General features: G+C 36.0%; 1 protein-coding gene across 1 annotated transcript in view; it reads left to right on the plus strand.

Moving 5' to 3' along the window:
* Positions 1-2,389: 2,389 nt before the first annotated feature.
* LOC129247243 (uncharacterized) overlaps positions 2,390-27,627 on the plus strand; it is a 62,538-nt gene continuing 37,300 nt past the window's right edge. Inside the window, exons 1-2 of the mRNA XM_054886291.1 lie at positions 2,390-2,478; positions 19,870-19,931. Of these exons, the coding sequence (XP_054742266.1) occupies positions 2,390-2,478; positions 19,870-19,931 (151 nt within the window). The remainder of the gene's footprint in view (positions 2,479-19,869; positions 19,932-27,627) is intronic.

Below are 27,627 nucleotides of genomic sequence, written 5' to 3' on the forward strand. Positions count from 1 at the left end.
TATGTTAGTGCGCAACGCTTTGTCACATACGACAAAATATTTGGTACGCACTGCTTTCGAATTTTATAACCGGCTGTTGCTTATTCAATTCCACTGGTGGCAATGAAACGTCGTATGTGTCTGAGCAAGCGGTATGCACATACGACATCATGTGGCGGTTCTTTGCGTTTGAGGCTGTTTTGGGGTTTTGGTTTTTTTTCTTCAGGCAAGTGCGTGTTGTTTCTATTATACATACATACATTCTCATATATAAACACGATCAAGACTTATCTGTCAGAGAAAAATTGGATGGTTGCGTGTCAACCATTGCTGCGTCGCTGGTGGAAAAAGTTTAATTTTTTTCATTTTAACAATTAGTTCCAAAATGTTTATCATGCCAGCTGAGCGAATGTGGCTAGAAAGTTTGGCAGATAAATTAGGAAGTCATTCCAAGTAGAGCAGCTATTTTAATGGAACAAATCGATAATAATAAAGTTTAGAATATACATAAATAAGTCAAATTGAAAGTATTTATGTCATTAAGAATAGCGCCAAATCAACACCTTGAAGGCATTTCCCAAGGCAAACTTTTGTGATTGTTTTCACTAGGAATGAAGTATTTGTTAATATTCTTATGCATGCATACATACATACATACATACATACATATATGTACTTAAGTGCTTGCAAACTTGTTAATCTAATCGAAACTGTATATCAAAAGAATCGTTTTGTGTTGTTCTAGTCATATTATATTCCCTATATTGTCCCTATATGTTTCTAAGTACAATAAAAACGTTCTAAAAATTATGAATAATATGAAAATAAACACTAAAAATACACTAAAAATGTACTAAAATTATGTATAAGTACTATTTTTTTAATGAAATTTTAATTCGCGATTCAATTCAACACTCGCCTTTATACGCTTAGAGTAGGAATAAGAAATCAGAAATTTCAAAGCAATAACGCTCCGTTAGCAGTTTCTCAAATGTTGTATTCCGAACCAACACGCAGTCTGTAGGGCCAATGCACTCTTACGTAGTTAGCCTCCAACAGTTCAGAGATTACTTAAAGTTGAACCGAATAACCGCTAAAAAGAGTTTAATATTAGAGGATGGAATAATCTGAGGGTATTTTCTCGATGTACCAACCTTATTTTAGACATGATTTCACTTGTGATAAGTCATTTGGAATTTGTATAATACTGACGAATTTTCTGAGGTTAAGTGGAAGGTAAATATGTAAATTTGTACGTATGGGGTGTTTGTTTTAGCTGCATGAGAACTATCGATTACTATGGTTTAACAGCTGAGAACGGCAAACTGTGTTAACATTTCTGTTCAGTAAGGCTTGACAAGTCATCATGAATCGTTGGGCGCTAGAAGAACGCTTTCAAACAGCTTTATTTTTTAAAATAAAAGAAGAGAAATAAAAATACTCGACTTGTTTGAAGTGTCTTAATTAGCAACAGATAGAAACGCTTAGTCGTTATGAATAAGACAGCTTATATGTACATATAAAAATATTTTTTTCCCAAAGTTAATAAAAGTGTATCCTGGAAGAAAGTTTTTTGAAATGACTAATATAGGTTTAAATTTTTCGTAAGCCGCTTTTGTAACGAAATAAAAATAGGAATTTCAAAGTACTCAATTTTTTTTTCGCATCTCCTTTGCAGAACTGAAATTTTGTAACTATTTTGGAGCTATAGACTTATAAAACATTCCACAGTGAAAACTTCCTGAATTGCAAAAACTTTGAAGCTAACTTTGCCAAATGATTTGCCAGTCTTGGTTACCGCATGATTGTGCGCCTACTTTCGCTTTTTACATGAATGGTAGATGATGGATGACTCGATGCCGTTGACCTGAAGCTTTTGACACAATAGAGCAGGAATGAGAATTACCAAATAATCGCTTGTGGATCGCTTGAAGTAACCCGACTACCCGAATCTGATCATCATTTCATTGTTCTTCTGCACTGCGCACGAGCACTAGCAACAACCACACAGGCGACTCCACTTCTCTGTAGTACATTTGAGCTCATTCAAAAATGAAACGGTTTTATTTATGCTTACTTCCACCCTTTTTTAACTGACCAATTGGAACTGCCGAAATTTGGTACTTACATACCAAGCAGAGAGTAAATACATATACACATGCACATATACATAAAATGGAATGGGCACAAAAAACAACAAACAACCAAACGAAAGCTAACGTATGCTTAATGTCGAATAGAGTAATTTTTCGGAGTGACTGCCAGAATGCAGGCAACGGTAATGTTGCAGCTGTTGCTGAAAGCCGAGTATTTGATGACCGAATATTATTGATCGTTGGAAAAATCGAAAGTGATTCCACACTAGTAGGTGTGGTGCCTCTAACATGCAGGTAAATAAGCGAAATGAGTAATGGGCGATGATGACATAGGAACTGATCGCGAATTGCACCACCAAGATGGCATGCGTCATATTCGAGCAACAGACAGACAGAAGGCGCAGTAAGCGTGCGTTAAACGTATATGGATGTAGTTAAGCAAACAAGCATTAGCATATAATTTTAAATGTACCCTTTGTGACTGTTTTACTGCCTTCGTTTGATGGTCAAAATATTTGCTTGCGCTGATTTTCTGCTTGCCTGATCGCAATTCAAAGAACGCTATCGATTTTTACACGGAAATCGAGAGTGAATTTCTTCGGTGCAGTCGTCGTAGTTGAATGCACGCCAAGTAGAGCAATGAACTGATCAGTCCTAACTGAGTTCACCGTGAAACCCTCACAGCCGGAGATGCCATGTGAATGCAATGCGGAATGCTTGAACACTTTCGAGGCATGACCAGTGGCAATACACAGCGTGATCACTTGAGTGAGTGATCTCATTTGAAGGGTGCTGACATTGTGCCGATTTTTAGAGGTTTTCTGACGGTCACTTGGAGGCTACAGCAGAAACGATGTCACGTTCAAAGTCAGTAGCCACTCGTCGACCGCATGAATTTGTGTCATTGCTCTTGCCATAATATCGAAATGCGATCTCGTTGCGAATGAAACGTACCAGTGCGACTTAGGGTAGTAGCAACATTACAGCAAAAACAATGAAGTGAAGTGAGACCACTCGCTGACTCGGCTGAATTCGGTGAAACCAACTATGCCAGCTAAGAGCATATTTAAGTTTCGAAAGACTTGCGGTACACGGTGGATGGAAAGTGTTGCCGTCTGGTAGTGAAGCAGACATTGACGGGGCTAACTCGACGCTGCTTGTGAATTTATTTCACTAATGAAAGAAAAATCATGCGAGTAATGTTTCAACCAGGCACCCAGAAATGAGGAAGTCGTTGAGACGCATTGCCGAAATATTTGAGCGACTCGGAGCAATCGACACAATAGTCGCCGTTGACGGGAGCAATAACAAGCAAGGCGGCAACATTTTTTAATTAAACGCAGCCATTGGCTTTTTGTAATTTTGTCTTACTTATTTGTTGCTTTTTCACTGTTGTGTGTGTTAAAGTCATTGGACGTCAATGTCCCAGTTTTAAATGAGCGAACACGCATTGTATCATTAGGTGCATGTGCGTATGTATGTCTGTTCACACAGCGATCAGTATACGATTTCATTTAAATATGTGCAGTTGTAGATGTGTGCGAATCACTGTGGAGTGTAGCGCCTGGTTTTCTGATGAAATTTTATTTTTTTAATCTTTGTTCATGCTTAAAATTAATTCAGAAAAGTAGCTTAAAACTTTACGGATCGATTTCGAAGTTCTGTCATCCTCTTGCATTTTCTTAGTATCTCACTGAACGTATTAGTGACGTCACCAGCCCTCCTCACTTCATCACATCAAATAAAATTTGGCTGCAATCACTTTCTCATCTAAATAGTAAATATAAACTTAAAACCACACTGTGACTGGAAGCCAGATTTTAATAATTTAGTCAACGATAAACACGCTAAAAATAGTTATTTATGAAAATGAAGAAATTAGCTTAGCACTTGAGGGAAATATAGGCATTTCAATAAGGTCAGAATCAGCAAGTCAGTTAAATGAAATGCAGATCTGCATTAAATCATATAGTCAGCAAGTCGGCATAGTACAACTCTACGCGAAGTTCAGCGAGGAGAAAGCACCAAACCCAGCATGTGGTCTTTGTATATTTCTATTAATTCGCTCAATAAAGGCTGAGTTGGCGTAACCCAATCTAGTAACCAAGATTTTCCTTTTTGCCAGCTGCTTTTTATTTACAGACTTGTGAAGAAAGCCGGCATCGCTTCGCAGCAGCTGAATCAATCTCTTCTTCGAATACAGCACCACCTATCGGAGCGATGTCTTGTTCAGCGCAATTTATTCTGCAAGTTTCAATTCCCAAGTCTTAATTTATAGCCTGAGTGCTTTAGGAGCCACCAAATCTCCTGGTGCTCCTTGGCTCGACGTTTTCAAATTTCAATTCCTATTTTCAAGTCTCAATTCAAGCGGCTGGCCACTTTTTTAGTTTGCCGTTCACACGCATACGTTCTCGAGACACGTTTTTGTCCAGTTTTTGACACAAATTTTCTTTTTTACTAGTCATATTAATTCCTTATATATAATTTCGGAATCTTGTATTATATTAGCGATTGCACGGCGCGTCCTTGTGCTCTTAAATTGCTCTGAACTCCATTTTTTCGTTCTAAAATGGAACATTTATTCTAAAATGGAACATCTATTCTTAAAGTTTTCATTAGCTTTGATCTGCGTTCCCTTCGTTCATATTACTGTAGATGCCTGTTTATCATTTGAAATATCCGCAGTCTCGGCAATTTATTTTGCCTTTTTCTTTTGGGTTTGATATTATTGCAGGTGTTACAGATTGCCTCGTTCTGGAGCGAATATATCTTTACATCCCATCTAGAACGCTTCGTAATTTAGATCTTTTCCATATTGGCTTTATAAGCACTCTGTACTGAAGGAATGCACCTGTACTCAGAGTTTTGATCGAATTTATTCACAAATTTTCTTGGGATTGACTTCTAAATTATGCCTATAATTATTTAGTATGTTTTTTTATATTTTTTTCTTAAGGACTCAGATCATTATTATGTTATTTGTTTAAACATCTGTATTAGTCAGTAAGGCAATTTCTGTTTCTTGACTAATTTTTTACTTCAATACATAAATAACGGACAAATTTTAATATGTATATAAGATTTTATATATTTGATAACAAAAAATTTACTTAAACCTAATTTAAAAATCGCCACTTTAATCGAAACTTGAGAGTTCGATAAAATCTAAACTAACTGAACCAAATGTTTTTACATTTTTCTTATGCTTTGTATGCATTTGCTAGCGCGATAATTCTCTTGAGCACACTGTACACTTCCCACATAGTTCAATGCTCCCACTGTTAACGCAGCTCTCTCAATCTCCCTTGTTCTTAAGTATCATACATACATACGATGGTTGAATGTGCTGTCTTCCTCTTCCTTACTGTGTGTGGTTCGTTGAACCCCAAAAACCACCTTTCGGCGATCATACTGTAGCTTGTTGTTGTATTCTTTGCCTTTCTCGTTGTTGTTGATATTGTTTCAACCGTTAGCACTGAGGGCATAGCCAGTGCACTGAACTCGCACGCTGACCCGTTTATGAGTCAATGAACTCTTCACGAAAAGTGCGTCCAATGTATGGTAAATGTGATCGCAATGGTGAGCATAGGAGGTGTGTGGAGAACTAATGAGAATAAAAGTACGGCTACAGTAACACGTGGTTATCAATACACAAACGATTTGAAAATTTCTTTTAATTTCTACTGAATGCTGTATAATAGTCAAAAGTGTTGGAACTCTCACATGGTTCTAATATTTTAAAAATCACTTATGAGGAACGTGTAATATATTCGAAATAATATAAGTTATGATAACCTTAAGTTTCGTTTAAGATAAAATGTATTCGAATAAAGTGATTTTTCTATAAAATTTACTGATACATTTTTTGAAATATTAGTGACTTTAGCGAAGAATTTATTAGCGGCTATCTCGCCAATCAAGAAGAAGAAGAGTTTGAATATATAATCCTATGCAGTATAGTCTATGACCAACAAACTAAAATTATATTCCATTGGTAGGATTATTTCAAAAACATACTCGCTTAATAATAGTCCTGAGTTGGATCACACTTTAGTTAGATTAAAACTAAGAGGATAAGACCAACTTTATTTCTAAGTTCTCCTACTTTTCTTTTGCGGCAAATTCAGAACCAGAATGAAACAAAAAGTAATTTAACTGTGCGCGAAATATAGATTTATAGTAAGATTGACTTAAAGCAGTTACTGAAGTATTCTTCCTCTAAATCGAACTAATCAAATAGTTCTTTACATATTGTATTTTCGGAATTGTGTATAGGCGTGTATCATTTAAATTATTGAAATGCCTCTGAATTTTTTCAAAACAGTACTTTTCAGGGCAGGTTCTATAATTCACTTTCGTGTGAGTTTCATCGAGAAAGTAGGGTAGGCCAGGTTTAGTAGCAGCTTTCCCCACTCCTACTTTAGAGCTGGCTGTATGTGAAAAGCACTGACTCTAACTTGACTGTGACGCAAATAAAATGTGCGCTCTAACTTACTTAGAGCAGGCTGGATTATGAATATGCGCCTAGTATATGTACATATGTATATAATACATATGAAGGTGGCGTTATTTCTCGAAAAATTTCAAAAATCCACAGAGAGTTTGTGATTATTAACTGCTGCTATTGTGACGCTCGTTCCTGTAAATCTTTTATTAAAAGCAGAACGTTTTCAAAAACAAATGATGGCCAATTTTTATACTTTCTTTTCTCTATATGACATAAATTTAAAAATATAATTTTTGAAGTTTCGCCTTTAATAACGAAAATAGTGTTGCAGAGCAACCCACCTAAATTCATACGTCTTACAGTACATGCAAATAGGAGTACATCTGTCATGAAATTAGCTCCCGGGACCCAATTAGTCTAGTCTTATCTTTTGTGGGAATTCGTGAAACGATTACTCAAATGCATTCAATTACATGTCAAATAGCTAAATAAAGTAATAATAATCTGTGTTACTTTATGCTGACATTATTTTAGTAATTATTTACTGTGCTGTATATATGTACTCATATCACAGCTTCACTGTACTTCAATATGTCGCTGAATGGTAACAGAAAAGGGCACTCAGTAATACTTTTCCTTCAAATTTACAAATGATTTGATGACATACATAGAGACGACCACCATCTACCCAATTTATGGGACCTTGATTAAAAGATACGAGCTTTGATACAAACTAAAATCGGTATACTATAGCAGTTACTATAAAAAATACATACACGTATATTTAACACGCCTTTTCTACCACATACAAACCACATGTACATAAACTATAAAAAAAAACAACTTTGATAAAATGTCATATGTATGTTTTGCTGTCAAATAATTGATTACACAAATACAGTAAATGGCCATCACCTCGCTTAGGGCCACAGCAGCCGTAGCATGAGCTTATTGCATTTTATAGTTAACTGTTAGTACAATTCTCCATAAAAAATAAATGAAAGTAAAATTAAAAGTAAACATATTTCAGCTTTAAATTTTCTATCGTAATAGAGCTCGTACTGAACGTACCATAACTTTGCCTCTATGCAGAATCGATCCTCTCCCTATAAACAATTATAGTTTTAGTTTATAACAAAAACTTTTAAACTTTTTCTACCAGCAACTCAGGAAAGTCTGACTGATGTTCCATACAAAAGACGCTCAAAGATCAGGCGCACCCACTTTCTCCACCTTTCCCATCCAAAATACTTTTATGTAGAGTCCAAAAATCAGCAAAACAATCAAAAAACTTACAGTCACGCATACACTGATAATAAAAGTTGTAATTATATGCGCAGATGCCGTTAAGTAGCTTATGGCAGTGGAGTGCAGTTAACAATGCATGCTCTTGTGGCTAAAAGGTCGGCATGCGTGAACTTTATAACGGTTCCTTAAGTTTTTGACACTGTCATACGGCGCACAGAAGCCAGAAACGCAATCACGGCGGTTTTAGTGCGTCGACTTAATTTAATAAAAGAGTTATATATTTACGTTGGTACGCATGTATGTGTGAATGTATACCCTGCAGGGAAAAGTCAAACCAAAAGTCAAACTATATAAACATTCTAGTTCAGGTGCTGGTATTTAATAGTAGAAGTCATACCAGTTTGCCGTTGACTAAAATAATGCCAGTAGTAAAATGACAGATTTGTCTACAAATTGGTTGAGTTTTTTTTAGCTAAGAATATTTGAAGACTTGAATGAACGCAGCAATGCCTCGCCATGATTAGATGATTATGTGCTAGTAGATACCGAGGAATGCATTTATTTGAAAAACACTACATCCAAATCAATGAAAAGCATTCGCTAATTTGCAATAAAACTTGCATGAAATTCATTCTCTTTATATGTAGCCTCGCCCCACAAATCATTCAAGTCATTCAAATTAGAGGAGTGCATTTATAATGTTGTTACACCAGCTCGGATTAAATCTCCGTTGAACACCTTTTTTAAAACCTTCGGGCTCCCGGGTCTGCCATTTTTTTCGTTCTGTTCAAGGTTCCTTTCTAAAAGGTTGTATTCATAAATCGATAAAGCATTAAATTTTACGAAGCTCAAGTCGTTACGTATAATAGAAAAATGTTAACTTCACGTCTAAAGTCGAAAAAGTCAGTCTGGCCAGACCCGGGTGCCCAACGGAGGATTAAGCTTTAGTACGTCGAAAGAATTAATTGTCTCACACCATTTACGGGTGAATTGTTTTCCTACACTCAAATAATTATGTACTAGGGTAAGACTCCGTCAGAAAATATGAGATTTGCAAGTGGTCTTTCGATTTCTTTGAAACTTTGGGAAATATTAGTTCTAGATAAGATACATTCGAGCCTAAAAGGATTTTGAAAAATTTTCAAAATTGAGTCATCTACACCATGTTGAAAATCGGGACCGTGTTTTTTTCAAAAATCAATATTTCTTGAACCGTTGGATGGATTTCAATGCAATTTACAGACAATATAGAAACAAATAAGTAGTTTAAATTAGTATTATGTTAAAAAAAAATTTCGAAATTTTGACCAAAAAAAAGTCAAAAAAATTTTCTGAATCAATTTTTAGTTGATTTGGCCAGTTTTTTAGATTTTCTGTTATACACGTAACGATTCCTTATGATTTAACCTTTATTTGGAAAAAAAAATTTTATGGTGTCTATAATAGTTCTCGAGATATTGCGATTTTAGTGGAAGCGCGCAACGTGAAGTTCGCGGTTACGCAGCGCGGGAGTAGAAAAACGCGCACAGACCTGCAGCAGTCTGCTCCAGTCACTTCATACAGGAACACATAACGCAGCGCGAACTGTGCGTGCGCGCTTCCACTAAAATCGCAATATCTCGAGAACTATTATAGACACCATAAAATTTTTTTTTTCAAAATAAAGGTTAAATCATAAGGAATTGTTACGTGTATAACAGAAAATCTAAAAAACTGGCCAAATCAACTAAAAATTGATTCAAAAAATTTTTTTGACTTTTTTTTGGTCAAAATTTCGAAATTTTTTTTTTAACATAATACTAATTTAAACTACTTATTTGTTTCTATATTGTCTGTAAATTGCATTGAAATCCATCCAACGGTTCAAGAAATATTGATTTTTGAAAAAAAACGGTCCCGATTTTCAACATGGCGTAGATGACTCAATTTTGAAAATTTTTCAAAATCCTTTTAGGCTCGAATGTATCTTACCTAGAACTAATATTTCCCAAAGTTTCAAAGAAATCGAAAGACCAATTGCAAATCTCATATTTCCTGACGGAGTCTTACCCACTATTCAATATTTTTGCCACAATTAAAGACTTTTTTGCAAGCACTCGAAGTAATTTGCAAAAAAATACTCGAGACAACCAAACATATAAAATATTAATCCGAAATTAAACTAGAATATGCTTGAATCTTATTTCCTTATAAGTTTTTCTTTAATGAAGTTGACAGGATTTACGCTTTATACTATCAGTTTGAATCAATTTTTGAATGTGTCACCAATTACACTAGTCTACAAGGAAAAGTATCCGAAATAATTTAAACTAATATCTGCTTCTCTGTCCATGCAAAATTCGGATTGATAACTAAAATTAATTTATTAGTTTGAGTTTTTACGATAATCGTATCTTTCGTGTTTAATGGAACTAGGCCGACAAAATTTAACCAACATTCAGACCCAGAAACCAGACTATATATTTCCGAAGGTTTATGATGCGCTGAATCCAAATCTGGCCTCAGAATTGCTCTATCAGCTCTGGTTTTCGAGATATCCTAACCTAAAAGTGCAAAAAATACAAAAAAAACATGAAAATTTCAAAATGCGATATCTCTGCGAAAAAAAATGGTATTTGAGCAAGCAAAACGCCATTTGAAAAAAGAAGAATTGTATTTAAAGATGCCATCCTTTAATTTTGGTGAAAGAAAATATCTGCAAGGCTACATAACCTCAAATATGGGCAAAAATGGGGGTTTTTGCACTTTTAGGTTAGGATATCTCGAAAACCAGAGCTGATAGAGCAATTCTGAGGCCAGATTTGGATTCAGCGCATCATAAACCTTCGGAAATATATAGTCTGGTTTCTGGGTCTGAATGTTGGTTAAATTTTGTCGGCCTGTGTTATTTTACGTGAAGGAAGTTAATTTAATTTTAGAAAAAAAATTATACCTCAAATAAAATAGAATTGAAGCGATAAAATGGAACGCGCGTTTTTTTTATATTTTTTGATATTGAAACTCTTTATTTTTGAATGATATTGCATTAGAATTTTTTGTACTTTTTGACGCATTGTCAGGCTATTAATATTCCGTCGCTCATCGCCGTGTTAAAAATACCACTTGCTAACATGGAAGGAGATAGAATACGAATAAGTTGAGCTAAACTTGAACTGGTAGTATTTTAGTTCACAATTAGTACTTTTCCCTGCAGGGATATCGTGCGTAAATTAGGTCATGCAAAAAGAGCGTAGTTTCAGGGACTTGATCATTAGGGCATTTATTTACACACATACATACATACATGCAAGTGCAAAACATAAACATACGCATGCTCGACATCCACTGTTTTATTTTTCATATTTTTAAACACTACTAAGCTTTTCTGTCTTAAATTAGCCCAGGCAGGCATCACCGTTTAAGCTGATTCGATTTCACTTTCGCTTTTCTGCGTTTTACAGGAAGTCCAGTGGCTTTTTGTACCCAATTGTATAGGCGCCCAGCAACGTGGTGAACGTGAAATTTTACCTTTTGCGAGTTGAGGGGCGTTGGCTTGTGCGTATCGTTGTGCTATGTACCTGTGCAGGTAATCTGTCTCCCTCATTCACATTTTTTGTGGTTTTACATTTTTGGGTAAATAATATAAGCGTGACGATTTGCCGATGTATTTGTTTACTTATCAGCTTAGCGTACTTCTTTATAGAGTTTATGGCAAGGGGGATATGTATAGGCGAGCAGGGCGTCATATTGAATTGATAAATGACGTATGAGCAAGTGATCCTAGCTATTGGGTGATCAACTATACCTACATACATACATACACACATGTTTCGGTTTATTACAGACTCGCATATATATGTATATATGAAACTAAATATTTAATTTCTTTGTTTGATTGTTATGCTAAGTTATACTGTAACACCAAAGAATGCATTTACATGAAGTTATTCGCTAAATGCAGGGAAGATCATTCGTTGTGCCGTTCTGTTCTTCAGTAATCTCAATTTATTTATTGCTATTAAATAAAACAATAAATTATTATATTATATGAAATAAAAATTTAATAAAATAATTTGTTACTAATAATTCATGCGGAAAATATATGCATTTCAATTGATTGATTAACTTTTATGAATGATCTTAGAAAATGGAGCTACTGCTCAAGAGATACTCCCAAAACGATTAAATTTGTCATTGATATTTGACTTACTTCCACAAGATCAACATAATCGTAATCAAAAAATATGCACATTCCAATGTTTCTTCCAATCCTTACAACACTCCTCGCAGATCGGACTTGAAATCGCCTTTAGTTCCTTCTGCGGATTCTTCTCAAGAGCCTCAATCATCAGAAAATGCTTTCAGCGAAGTGATAACTTGGGCTATGCCAGGAGAATTGTATCAACCATAGGAAAGTCGATAAAATAGTGCCAGTCGATCGAAGAATTAGCAAAAAACGAATTGGAGCGATTTTATATTCGTTCCGAAAATTTTTCTGCCAAAGAGGCACATAATTTGCAAGTAAAAAATTCAACAAAAACAAAATGCCAAACATTTTTAATTAAAAAAGCTTAATATAACTTTAATAAAATAATCTTTTTTAATAATTTTCACAACTAGACACCTACTATGCTAATAAAAACTCAAGAAAATTAAAAAAAAAAATCATTTAAATTAAACTACATTTTTCTTTTAATGTTTCAACAACTAACTTTATATGATAATAAAAAAATATGCATACATTTTTTTCTTTAAGGCATCAATTTAATTCTGCTAGTTCGACTATTTCGATCGGCGTGGGGCGGCAGAAAAATAACAAATAAAAATTTTATGTCAATTTTTATTAAGATTTTGTTTCTTTCCCAGACAACCCGATTTTGCTGTTTATTAATAATTGGCGCTCAAGAATGATAGAAACAAAATTGCGTCCATCAAGAGTGCGTGGCGTCACGTTTGCCGAGTTGTCACAGTGTTGCCAACCATTCGCTCTTTGTAATAAATTTAGTGCTCTTTTATACCCAAAATGCGAAAATTTTTAAGTTTGGTGTTGTGTCTTTTTTTTTTTAATTCAATGCTACCGAAACTGTAAGTTAAAAAAAAACTATGTTATTACACAAAAGAAAGTTAAAACGGTCACTCTGAGAAGATTTTAGTGCTCAAGAAAATTTGTTGATTCTTATACAATTTGATAATTTGGAAGTGCAAATTTAGTTTTTCGTTCCTTTTAAGGTTATGAAAGAATATTAAATCTTCTTCTCTCAACTTTGCTTAAGATTGAAAACCCTTTTACACATTTTAAAAAGCATTTGAATTTACTGAATGCGAATTAAAGCCATAGTGGTGTAATCGTTCTTCAGGTCATTAATTCTTAGTGGATCACAGGGCATTAAGAGGTGAATTCATAGTAAAAAAAAAGAAAAAAAATGCCAGAAAATACTAAAGAAACCATAATGACATTTTTATAAAAAGAGTACCTTATCTAGGTACATAACCTCAAATATACCAAAAAAGTCGTTCCCTTAACAAAAGAGTTTCGCTTAACAAAAATAACTAATAAATTAAATTGTACATAACCATAACACATTTATTTAGAAAAGCGCACATTTTAAAAACAATTTGTAACGCATGCAAAGTTCTTTAAGAAATTCAAAAAAAATTTGGGGATTTATTTTTTTTAAATGGACATTTTAGTGTGTTTTTATATCCAAAGCTAGGCAACACTGCAGTAGTGAGAGAGAGATTTGATTGCTGAAAGCAGAAGAACACCAACAACAACTGCAATCGCGGGTAATGGTACCAGATGTTAAAAAAAAGAAAAGCTAAATAAAACTGAGTGAATTATTGAACTAATTTTTAGAAAATTTATATTTGCAAAATTATAAACATTACTTTTAATTAGGAGAGGCTAGAAAAATGTCAGGAAGAAAGAACTAAAACTCCGAGACTAAATAACAAAAAGAAAAAAATGCTAAATCAAGTTACGAAAATGGTAATCTGGCCATACTGGTGCTAAAACGACGTAACTCATTGTCAAATTCGCTAAGAGCAAAGTAACGGCACCACGATTAATTGGCGCTGGCATGCAAATATTTGAATGTTTCCCGATCTAAGTTTTCCAATCAGGTTCTATTTTCGAACATATGAAGCGAAGATAAATAGGAAGGTACCAACATTGAGAGTATGGAAAACAGAAGCTTGTATGGGAAGTTCGCTGATCGTGGGATTTTTCTTCAGTGTACATATATATACAGCTGTTTTCCGCCAATTAGAAACGCTCCCTTTTGATAAACGCTTGATGAGCATAATATTAAACTGTTTAAATTTACCGTTATTTTTTCTCTTAAAATCATTTGCATTGCTTTTGTTACTCTATTTACTACCCAATGCGCCTAGTTTTCTAGTTGTGAAATTGAAGTACCGTTAATATTATCCAACGCAGTGCTTGGGTTACTTAGTTCAAGGTAAATAAACTGAGACAAGTAATTAGAAACAGTTGTTCAATGGAAGCATATTCGGCGAGTTGTGTTATTTTAATATATCAGTATTATAATATAATCGACTTTTTGGTATGTATGTATATATTTTAAATTGGTTGTTTAAAAGCAACTAAAATATTCGTCTTCAAGATGTGTAATGGGAAAAAGCAGCAGCTGTACACATGCCCTGCGGAGCTCCATTTTTGACCTTCGTAAAGCTGGAAAGTCGTACAGTGCAATTTCTAAACAAGTCAAATGCTAAAAAAAATGGTTTTTAACGCCACGTAAGAAAAGGCCCCAGAAAACTTCAGCAAAAATTGACCGCAAGATAGCAATCATCTCCAAAAGCGACCCAAAAAAGACTTCCACTGACATCAAACGGGAAATTCAGGATCAATATAATTTCGAAATATCCAAGAGGACAATTGCTCGGCGTCTGGTCGAATCTGGACTGCATGGCAGAGCCCCTTCTAACCAAGATACAAAGGAGACGGCGAGTAGTCTTTGCGAGATCCCATTGGTCATGGACTCCAAATTAATGGAAATATATCGTTTGGAGCGATGAGACTAAGATAAATCGCATAGGCCCAGATGGTAGAAGGTATGTTCCACGGCCAATCAACCAAGAATTCAATCCTCGCTACGTTTCACGGGTAGTGAAGCATTGTGGAGGATTAATCATGGTGTGGGGATGTTTTTGGTGGAATGGTGTTGGCCCAATCCATAGGATTGATGGAATTTTAAATAAGGAGAAATACGTCGATATACTAAAAAATGTAATGTTGCCGTGGGCTGAGGAAAATTTGCCTGTTATATGGAAGTTTCAACAGGATAATGATCCAAAGCACACGGCAAAGTTGACGAAACAGTTTTTCGACGAAAATTCCATCAATGTTTGGGAATGGCCATCATCCAGTTCGGACTTAAACCCAATAGAGCATGTCTGGGGTGACGTTAAAAAAGCCGTGAGTGCCAAAAATATCCCAAATATGGATGTCCTTTTTGCCGAAGTAAAAACGGCATGGCAAGCAGTACCTGTGGCGCGCTGTCAGAATCTCATTACATCAATGCGCAATCGATGTGAGGTAGTGTTGAATCAAAAGGGTTATGGAACCAAATACTAACATAATCTTTATGTTGATCTGATAATACATTACTGTTTCTAATTAGTTGCCCTATCCAAATCGTGCATTTCACATGCTTTAAAAAAAAAATATATATATTTAATAAAGAATTGCGATTAAATTGTTTTCCACTAGTTTTTAAGTTTATCATATGTTTAAATAAAATTGACAAAAAGTTATGAAAATACGTGTTTAAAAGGAAAATGGAAAATTTATTTTGAAATAAGTGTCGTTTCTAATTAGCTGTCAACAGCTGTACATCTGTCTGCGCGCAATCAAGAAGGGGTTTTGGGGTTCAAATCATAAATCAAAAAAATTTCATTGGCTTAGAATACCAAATTACAGACATTGTCGTACTTTTCAGCTCGAAACTCACTTTTAGTAGTCATATGGATGCATTAATTCAGAATGCAAGCGCTACGCTAGCCTTTTTTCGTTAAATATTTGACTATACTTGTGATTTAGCTTTCATGAATAACGAAAGTGAACGACAGCTGGCGCACCTGCGGTGGGTGTCATTGTGGGAGGGTACGAAACGTGTCGAAAAAAATGTCTACCAACTCATTTTATACCGGGTGAAATTTTTTTCATGTATTGTTGACATTTAGTAGAATAAAAAAAAATAGTCAGCTGAACAGGCGAGCTTTTGAAATAAATTAAAAAGTAAAAGTACTTTAAGCCGATTGAAATTTTTTACATAATTTTGGACACTTATGACAATACACATAATAATGGTGGTCAGCTGCGTTTATAGCGGTGGGAAGACCGTCAGCCGAAGCAAGAATGTATCATTGCTTTCAGCTGACGTATTTTCCCCCCTCTACGGGGGTGACGGTTGGTTTCGTCATCCATTGGATGGCGTCTGCCTTCAGTATTAAAATCAGTCGGCATGAAATGATGAGGTCAATATGACCCCTGGCTCCCGGACTATATTCTTTATGAGTTTGTCAAGTTGTGAGCTTGGTTGTGCTCATATCTTACGAATATTACCTTTTAACATACCTGTTAGGAACTGGCGCTAATTTGACAGGTTTTATGAGGAATTAAACAAATTCTATTATGCTATGAATGCCCTCATTCCGCAAGTCTTAAGTGAACTCAACAATATCAAAGCTATCGACCTAGCATAGCTGGTAAGAATATAATTCCATGTTCTATAATATTGTATTCCATAGTCCATAAGGGCAATAAATTCTAATAATTAGGCCAAAAGTTAGCTATTTCAGTAGTTGACTACGAAATTCCCGACAGGGAGGCGACGAGTCTAAATTCGTTAAATTCTCCATTTTTTTTTTTTTCATTTTCGTCCGACTAAATGCCTTAATTGCTTCATTGTGAATAGGATTTAATTCGTTTTCATTCACTAACTAATTTTTTGTGAAAATGGACTTACACCGCTTTTAAAGAACGCGGCTCGTCTAACAATTTTTAAGCTTTCCTCACTTTTTATTAATAAAATATTGTAAGAAAAAATATAAATATTATATTTATAAGAGGATTTCATACAAAACTTCCCCCACGAAAAAAATCGTGGTTGCGCGCTTGCATGCCTGCGTGCTGAAACAGAGCTACTTATGACACTATAAATGCTTATTGTTTAATTTTTCGTTTCCGTCTGTTGCTGTTTTTGTCTACACGATTAAAATATTTATGTTCGACCTTCAACATGCGAACGCGTCACGACGTCGCGTAGCTGCGCTGAACTTTTCGGCTGTCGACGGCAGCGATGCGGCTTGAGCGAACGATGGCTCGCATTAATGGCATTATTGTTGTGATTTCTTTCGGTTTGAGTTTTTGAACTTGAATATTATTATTTTTTTGTTTTTGTGCCGGCTACTGGTTACCTTCGCTTTACCTTTGCATTAACACTTAGCCGAGCCGAGCATGTTTACACGCGTTTATTTAAATTTTTGTTTATTTCAATTTTGTTTTCTTAAACTTTTGTTGCTATGAGTTGACTTGTGTAGCTGCTTCCGCGATTTTTGTTTTCTCTCAGTTAACATACCCCCATGCCCACATATGTACATATGTGCATATATATAAAAAGTAAATATTTTATAACAATTTCTGCCTGAAGTGTACGGAAATGTGCCAAGTTACTGCGCAGCGATCGCTGTTCGCCTGGTTAAAATAGTACAAAAAACTAATCAGGCTTCGTTGTGCACACTGCTTGGTGCCAAAGTAGTTTATTTCAGCCATGTGCTAGACGACATAGTTGAGCCGTATCGCGTGGCTTTAGAACGCAATGGAGGTGGATAAACTGCTCAGTTGTGGGCATCAAAGCACAATTTTCGTAGAACCCAATTGTTATATTTGGCTTAAAAGTGATTTCGTTTAGAATTTTCTAGCCCTCTTTTTCTAGTCGCGGAGCTTCTTTGAGCTCAATTAGCATTTATTTGTTATCGCGCTGCTGCGCGCTGGTCTAGCCAGTGAATTTAGGCTTGTGGCTATTCTATGCGACACAGGCAAACAGCAAAAGGTGGTGGACAACGCATTTCATAAATGTTTCTACTAAAAGTTAATTAAAAAGACACATACAACTCATAACGAAAAACTACGACGAGGTTTTCATTTTTTAATATTTTTTTTAGTCGAGAAACCTTGGAAAACCTTAAACAATTACCTTAAAGCAAGGCTAATATGCCGCATGGTTTATTAATACTACTAATAAACGGAGCGGCAACGCAAACAGCTGAATGCGCCAGCAACCATTCGTTCAATTGACGAACAGACAAACCGAAAGCGCTTCAATGCATGGGATATGAACCACAACGTGATGCCGCAGATACAGATATTTTATTTAAGCCTTGCGATTATCAGCTGCACAAATGCACAAACCGCCGTGTCGCCAAGTGCCCTCAGAAACCAACCCACAAAACTCACGCCTGTAGGCCTATTCAACCGCATGGCAACCAACTGCCAGCCACAAGCCATTGTATGCGCCACATTGACCGACCGTCACACCTACATACTCGTATACTCGCATGCGTATGTATGTATTATACATATGTTTAAATGCCAGTATACCCGCACACACATGCGCTCATGCATAAGCCAATGGGGGGTAGGAGGGGCGCTCATATCGATGAGTGATTTCTTTAAGGTCAACCAGTAACAGCGAAGACATCAAATCAGCCTGGCTTAAGTTAATTTGTTTCAGTATTTTTCGAATTGTTTGCTTTTATTGTTATTATATGACGATTGCCCACTTGCTCGCTACCTGGTGCTTGAATGTGCAAATTAAAGCATTAAATTGAACTCGCAGGAAAAAGAAATAAGCAAAGTTCATAAAGTATCAGAAAACAGCAATGGTCAGAAAAATACTCGTATTCACATGGGCTGCAGTTGGCTAGGGCGGGCAGTGACTGATAAATGCTGCTCTGCCGCATGTCCAAATGCACATACCCACACATATGTACGTGCATATGTATGTATACTTGCCAGGGCATTACATGTTCTTTACAAACAGCTGTGCGTACTCTTCACGCTGCTGCTTTAAATTGCCTTTGCGCTTTAAATACTGCCCTTCAAAAGCTAAAATCAATGACTTTCAATTAATTCACTCTGCTGTGTGTTCTGAAAGCACGTCTGGCTGCGTGTGCTGCAGAATATTTCCTAGAACTTATCAGCAATAAGACCATAAGGTAAACAGTTTAATAGTAAAAACTTTAACCCTACTTCGATAGGGGTCTCTCAGACCCATTTAGCTTAAGAAACTAACATGTTGGAGGAAAGGTCAGGAGGAGCGTAATGAACTCACCATGTGATTTTCCGCAAAGAAAAATTTGTAAAAGTATTTATTTTTTTATTTTGTCGAATAGTATTGACAGACGGCAGCGTTAATACGGATTAGCGGGGCAGTTAATCTGATTAAAAAGAGAGAGTGCGGCTTTTACGCGAATTAGTGAGCAGCTGATTTGTTTATTGCATTGATTTGTCTGTAAAACATGGAGGGGTATTAGCTGCCCTGGTACTAAAAAAATATTTATTTATTAAATAAAAAAGTATTTAATTGCACCTTTTCAAACTGCTTTGAAATATCAAAACAATTTATGTAATTTCGAACATATTAAAGCAAACCAGCATTGCATCCAGTCTTTCTTGATCTTCTCTTTAAAAGTTTTGCACTGTATTCCAATATTAAGTGCCATTTTTCGGCAATGTTGCCATCGAAAATTCTCCTAATCCGCTTACTCTAGTAGTTGATCCAGATTAGTTGTACTTACTTCCTGAGTTATTTATGAATTAAGTCATTATTCCTGATTAACGCCACCGTTTGCTTATTCCATAAAAATTTGCAATCTTACAGACTGCGAATGACACAGAGTAACTTTGAAATAAGTAAATGCAATAAATTCAAAAGCTGGAAATCGGGACTCGAAGGAATAAAAAAACTTGCCCTCGAAACAGGAAAATCAAGAAAGTCAAGAAAGACAGAATGCTTAATAGCATTAAACTCACCAATAGATTGTGCAATTGGAGCATTAGAAGAAAAGTTGGTTCTCAAGTAATCCCCATAGAACAGAACTAATTCACGAAGAGGACGTTGAGGAGCGTCAAATCTGTTTCGTTCCAATAAGTAGTACGAGTAGTTTTTATTGCAAATAAGAGTAAAATATACACAATTTTATAATTACTTATTTTAGTATTAAGAAAAAAAAATATTTACAATAATTTAACGACAATGGCATGAGCTGGCTGTCGATTTATTTTTCGTGCAAAACAACTATTCGCTTTACGGTTTTAAAACCAGTTAAACTCTTTTTTTAAGTAATCTCTGTATCTCAAGGCATATTTAACAAAACGCAAAAGTTTATCCAATGATCATTTTCCCAATTGAGAATCTCAATCAGTTATAAATCATAGGTAAATTTTCCGAAAAAGACTTTTCTAATATATATTCTCTTAATATTGCGCAGCCCGCCAGGAAATGTGCTATGTTTTCAAGCTCGCCTAAGTTACACATTGAGCAAGCTTTACTTTCTGTGTTAAATCTGCTGTTATTGGAAATTACCATGCCACTTCTAGCCGTCATTACCCACATGATTGATGCTAAGTCATATTTTTTTAAATGAACCAGACCTTTTGACCAATCTAATTGCTTATCTATCCTACCATATTAGTACTTCAGTACTGGTTGTGGTTTGTTAAAAGCAATTTTGCATCTTCCAGATGACATCGTCTATACTGCACAAGTTCTTTAAATCTGCAATCTGGAAGACTTCTTTCTTTATAACAATTTTGGACAGATAATGTGGCAGCCGATTTTGTGAGCACACAAACAAATGATTTTCTTGCATGACGGTTTCCAAAAAAGTATGTACCTCACAGAAATAAGTATATGTGCAAAGTTTTTTATACCGATATCTTTCTTGATAGTAACGGTACATTTTTGTGTGGTATGCCAAAGTTTGTATTTCCAATCCAACTTAACTACTCGGTTGCAAAATTCTTCTTTAGTCATTATTCTTAGTACTGTTATTACAAATTTGTGTTGCGCGATTTTGTTTTCATATGAAATAATATGTGCAATCAGAGATCAGGTTTGATTTGGCAAGCATAGAGAGCACTTATCAAACAATTTTGTGTTACTTGCATTTGTATCATAAAGAAAAATGTAAATAAAATATATTACTTCTTTTGCACAAAGAATAATTGATGGGTTAATCTGTAGAATGCCTCGTGGAAGGCATTTATCCGATGAAAAGCGTGGTCTGATTAAAGGGTTAAGCGAAAGTGGCAAAAGTATTTATGAAATTGCCGCTAGAGTAAATCGGCATAGGGAGCACCATCAGCAATTTTCTTAAAAATCCAGAAACACATGGTCAACTCAAACGAAGCGGCAGTCCAACTAACATAGACAGCAGATGCAAACGAGAAATTCGTCGTCTGGCTGCTCAAAAATAAATGCCTTGCAAGGAAATCAAACACCATTTAAGTCTTAAGGTCACCGATAGACGAATACATCAAATTTTGGCCGAGGACGGAACACTTAAATATTGTTTGCGGGAGCCGGTACCAAGACTATTAAAACACCACATTAAGGCTCGGAAAATTTAAATTTGGACTAACGAATTCCGAAACGTTGTATTTTCGGAGGAAAAAAAGTTCAACTTAGATGGTCCAAATGGGTGCCAGAAATATTGGCGGGACCTTAGGCAACCACGGAAAACGCGCCATAAGCGGAACCACGGTGGCGGATCTTTGATGATTTGCGCCCCTTTCGGGCATGGTGAAAAGTCTCCAATTTGTTTTATTTCGGCAAGAACCAACGCAGAATTCTATGTTGGAATATTAGAGAATATTTTTATTGAGTTTGCAGGAAACATATATAGAGACGACTGGGTTTTCCAGCAAGACAACGGCCCAATCCATACGGCTCGTTTAGCTAGGCCTTCCTATCATCAAGAAAAAGTTCAGTTCTGGATTGGCCAGCACTAAGTCCCGATGTAAACTCAATTGAGGACCTCTGGGGAATATTGTCGGCCCGTATTTATAAAAACGGTCGACAGTTTGAGACAATCAAAGACCTGAAAGGTACTTTAGTGGAGAAGTGAGACAAGACAGGTGATTCCACTCTTCAAAACTTGGGAGACTCTATGTCTAAATGTATAAATGATGTCTTTTCTCAAAACGAAAAATTATTAGAAATTTGAAAGTTATAGAAACGTTGAAAAAAGTGTAAAGAAAGGCCAATGCAGACATACTTATTTCATATGAAGTCATTTTAATTTCTTTTTTAATTTAATAAGTTTAGTCAAGTTGATTTTTTATTGTATAATTTCTTATTCCTATTTATGCTAAACATATATGACAATTATTGGTTGAACATTTCTCTGCTTCTTAATAATTTTTCATTTGAAAATACCCTTGCTTTCTGTAAGGTATGTGGCCATATGTCATGGTAGCTTCAGAAGGCGCTTTACAAAATACTTTTGCAATATATTATTGTAACTTCTTCAAACCACCCAAAATCCCACACTTGTGCTGCGTATGACTGTGTTGAACGACAAACTGCTAGAAAAATTAACTATTTAGCTTTAATTGAAATTTTTTTCTTTTTTAAAAGACAAGTCCACGAAGCACTAATACCATTTTTTTGCTGCGGCTGTTCTGTTTTTAACCTACTTTTTTATTTCATCTGAGGTGCTATTTCCACTCCTAACTAAGTATATCGAGACATAGTCTGTATTTCTTCCTTTAATGCCATTTCTCCTCTTTACTAAGTTTCCACCTCTTCTGAACACCATTATTTGTGACTTTGTGCGGTTTACTTCAAGGTTCCATAGGTTGCAGTAACTTTCAAGGTTATCAATAATCTCTTGTAGTTTGCCTGGGTGATCCGCCAACGAAATGAAATCATCCGCATCCCAATGAAATCAATTTATTGGGCTTGGGACGAAATCAATCTCCAAAATTCGTACTTGGATTAACATAGGAATTCTGAGAATGGGAAAAATATCTTTGTGGGAATATTTTTGTGGACTTATAGTTTTTAAGGCAAAGGTTGTCAAAACTTTTGTGAAAAGTACCTCAAGTCGGAGAAATTGTTAAAATTGAAACCACTTACATAGTCAATATACATTTATGCGACAAGTCCACGGGAATGGTTAAGTTAAAAATATAAATAATTAAATAAATAAAAAAATAATAATAATAAACAAATAAATTAAAAATTAAATAAAATTATTCTACTGCTCACTTCGTCCTAATTCAATTACTACCATTTCACTGCCCATTTTTCCTGTTTATTGAATTTAATTGAGCCATGCATATTAGGCAAATGCGCTTAAAATGTCAACCTGAGATACAACTGAAATTTACTTTCAACACACAGTCAGTGAAAAATTCTTTATAAGCATTGTGCATTTTTATGAATTATGAGTAAATGCTTAAATTTACGGGTTTTGAGTTTTCTGTTAAATATTTTCGTGGAATATTTCGGTGTAAATCTTTTCTTTTTGTCGCTTTTAGGTGAATTTTTGACTCTTTCTTTGGAAAGGGAAGTGTACAGGCAGTCATGTAAGGGTTAATGAGCTTATGGCACTTGTTCGCTGTACATTATACAGCCAAGGGCAGCGTATGAGAAACAATTCGAAATAAAAAACAAAATTTAACAAAATACTTAATTCTTTTTCAAATATTTTATATGCATGTATATATTTTTAATTTCAGCTATTAAAAAGCCGGCTACAGTTTTGAGCTCCTCCTAAACTAACTCTAGTGCTTTCAAAATGTTTCATACATTTCACTCAATGAAATTTGTATTATTTAATTTACAAGGGAACAATTACTTGAAAATTGTTTTTGCAATCAGTACAACTATTCATGACTTCTTTGTTATGTTTCTAATTAGCTGACAACAGCTGTGTGAAATTTTTTTGTTAAGCACGTCACTGCAGTAGTTCTGCTGAACTATGAAACAAGTTCAAGGCAAACATGTGATATTTTTCGCGTAATGTACTAACTATAATTTCTGTTTCCCTATCCAAACTCTCCCTGATGGTTCCGCATTTCGAAAGTCCATGCTCGGGAAGGTTGATAAAATGGGCGAAGGTGTCGCTGAGCTTTAGCAGTGAATAGCTAAAGCAAACAGCCATTTGCTCTATCTTCCCAGAGACCTTGCAGAGATATTCTAGGTTCAATAAACTCGTTGTAGTGCGGAAATATTGATTACACTGGAAAAATTTGGAAATATCGGAATTTCGATGAATGGGGTGAGTTTTGTATACGACGAAATGCCAAGCACATTAACTTTAGGCTCGTAGCTATGTTTCGAGCACTACAGCGGGAGGTTTGCGCATATTATGATATAAAAAGAGGTTGTGGTGAAGAGGAGCCTTCCTATGCAAGCTTTGCAAAACCTCCAAATACAATCCCACTCTGTCGGTTGTCGTCTTTGAGTATTTTTCATTAAATCTGCTCTTCGGCGGTTGCATACAAATAAAAACTGATCTGGCGGAAGTGCTGATTTTGAATATGCTTTTTGCTTTGATTGAAGTTTCTATCGGCAAGTCGAGAGGATTTTTTTTTTTCTTGTAAAAGAGTAAATTTTGTTCTTTTAATGCACTTTCAATACTATTTTCTTTACACGGGGATATATAAACTTAAATATAAAGGCACTCTTTAGTTTTCTATTCAGATTTGTATTTTATAAGTCGGAGTGTAGTACCACCACTTCAAAAGGAAAGGAAAGTTCATTTTAGAAAAGGTATGTATCGTTTTTCAAAACTGGTGAGAAAAAGTTAACTCTTTATTGGTAAATGTTACGTGAAAGGGGTTTAAGTGACATTGCCACACTTGTTTTTGTTTCGTATGCTTTTGATTCCATTATGTGATGAAACAAGTAATTTCGGGTTAATGGTCACCGCAGTACGGCGATTGCGCTATAGGTGATGCAGCCCAGTGAACCTCGTTTGGATGCCATATTCACATAAATCAGAATCAATTTCATTAGGAATGCGAGAAGGCAACAGTCCGGGTTTCACGTAGTCTCTTTGAACATAGTCCAAGGCATTAAGTTACCCGATCTCGGTGGTCACTGAATACCACCGCCAAGCGGAAGGGCAATCAACTCAATATTTCTTGTGCAGCATGGCAAGTGGCACCATCTTCACCATTCATTCTGGTTCAAGAGAAATTCACTATCACAGCCCCATATTTGTCTGTAAACCTTTGACAGTGCACGCATCTCCTTACGTATCTTGGAAGAGATCAGAGAGAAGGTATCAAAATCCACCACAAAAATGGACTGTTTTAGTGTGCACCTGATTAGCCTCCCACGAATTTCCGTTTCCCCAAATTTGACAATTTTGGTTATTTATGAAGGCAGTCAGCTAAAAATCAGCCTCATCCCTATGAAGAGCTGTAAATTATCTGTAGAGAATGAAACGTTATTTTTGTCACAGACCTCTTGATTGTATATTGGTAAGAAAAAATCCCTGCTATTATTCTCTTTGTTGCAGTTCATTGAGTTTTTTGCTGTGTAGCTGATGTGAACGGCCGTGCTGCTTATCTGTTTCATGACCGACCACAAACAAAACTATCGAAAACGTGTATTTTCTTGAATAATCTCCCCAGACGCATACATCGGTATGTGCGTATGTGTGCACCTACATTTGCATATAATGGACATAGCTACATATTTTTGTAGATTTATAAGCCTGACTCCATTTTTCACTTTCGCTTTCAGCAAATCTAGGAAGTATCGTACACGCACGTGAACAGGCGTTCATCGTCCAACAGTAGGGCCCTTGAAAAAGCCCTGTCCCAGTAATTATGACTTGGTTGCGCTCTCATTTCCAAAGTGCGATGTCAGCAGTTGACAGCGTTGGCAGCAACTACGTCAGCATCGTGGAACTGATTAAATTTACTTTTTCTGTTGTACCTCAAACGCACGTTTCGGGTTTCTGCGTCGCTTTATAAACACTTAGCAACAGTCGTCATCGGTAGTTGGAATATATGTACGTGTGCGAGTATATATAGTATATATGTGGATGTGTGTGTAGTGGGACAGCAAATGATCGTCTGCGCTGAGTTGTGCCAGATAAACGCTCTGCCGTATAGTTTTTTGGCAAGTCTTTAGCGCTGACCCAGTTTTGGGATTTACCTGATTTCTCTTTCTTGAGTTAAGTACAAATGCTTCTTTCCGTTTGCTGTGCTGCAAGCATTTTTCGTGATATTCAAAGTTTCAGTTACAATCATGATTCAGTAACAAAAAGTTGTGTAAAGTTTGACAACTGATTTCGGATGCTACTTATTCCATTTTAAGCAATGCGGAAGTAAGGAGAAGAGGGCATAAGTTTATCCGCTTTCTGTAAAGGTAGTGAAAAATCGAAAATAGGTCGATGTAGACCATAGACAAATTTTATGTTATTTTATGAATGGTTGTTAATTATTTATATTTTTAACTTATCCATTCCTATGGATTTGTCACATATTGACTATACTTGTGATTGGCATCTGTACGTGCCTTGTTACTGAGTTCTTTATATGCTATATTTCATGGTATTTTTATTTGTAAGCTTTGATTTAGTAAAGTTTCCCAAATTTGCTTTGATTTTTTTTTTAGATTTTACAAAGATGAGTAACCTAAATCCAAAAGCTCGTAGTTTCACAAATAATTGTAATGACCAAAACCATGCAGAAAAAAAATACAACTTACTTTAGAGCCTAGCATCTGTTCTCACAACTGGCGCGATGTCAACGGCACTATCGAAAGCATTATATGCGGCATTAAACTTCCTGGCGGTAGATCTGCAGGCAATATATAACGCACGCAGTGCGGCAATAAGGCTGAACACTCTAAGTAAGTGGTCAAATAAGAGCTACGGTCACGGCAAAATCCTGGCTGGCACCTCGGAGATTCCCGGATTGGTGGACTATGCACTCCCGCCCACACTTACAACGTTCACGACCCTCCTACCCTCAAGGGAAGAGTGGGAACGAGACGATGTAAGACAGGGCGAGCCATGCATACACAGATGGCTCAAAGCTCTAGGGCAGGGTGGGCGGAGGTGTATACTCCGAGCATCTGGGAATCCCCTTCAGTTTTCGGCTCCCCGACTACTGTAGTGCCGATCAGGTCGAACTGATGGCAATAACTAAAGCCGCGACACTGGTACAATGTGATGCGAAATTCGGAAATGACATCTACATTTTCACTGACAGCCAGGCGGCGATAAAATCCCTCAAAAAACAGTCAACAAACTCAAAGGTAGCCATGAAATGCCGCACATCTCTTAACGAGACGGCTGAGTCATTTCGCCTAAGGATAATATGGGTTCCTGGCCATCGCGACATTGAGGGTAACTGTAGAGCCGATGAACTAGCGAGACTCGGCACCAAGTTGACCGATGAGTACATAGACAATGACATAGGCATACCCTTACAAACATGTAAGCTACTTATCCTTGAAGAAATCGTAAGGAATGCAAACGAAAGATGGCGTAATGAAGCCACCTGCAAAATCGCCCATCAAGTGTGGCCGAGTCTTAGTGCTAAACGCACAGAATCTTTGCTAAGCCAAAATAAGCAGCGTCTTTGCATACTGATTTCAGTCGTAACGGGACATTGTGTAATAGGTAGGCACGACCAAAGGATGTTGCACACCCATCCTTTATGACTTCTGTAGAAGTTGTCTTGATGCGGAAGAGGAAGAGACAATCTTGCACCTTCTGTGCCATTGTCCTGCTCTATCCAGACAGATATTTGCTATTCTAGGCAGACAATTTTTTAACGAATTGGAAGATCTCAGTTCCGCAGAAATAGGAGATATT

Source organism: Anastrepha obliqua, chromosome 5 (assembly GCF_027943255.1).
Source record: "Anastrepha obliqua isolate idAnaObli1 chromosome 5, idAnaObli1_1.0, whole genome shotgun sequence".
Lineage (NCBI taxonomy): Eukaryota > Metazoa > Arthropoda > Insecta > Diptera > Tephritidae > Anastrepha > Anastrepha obliqua.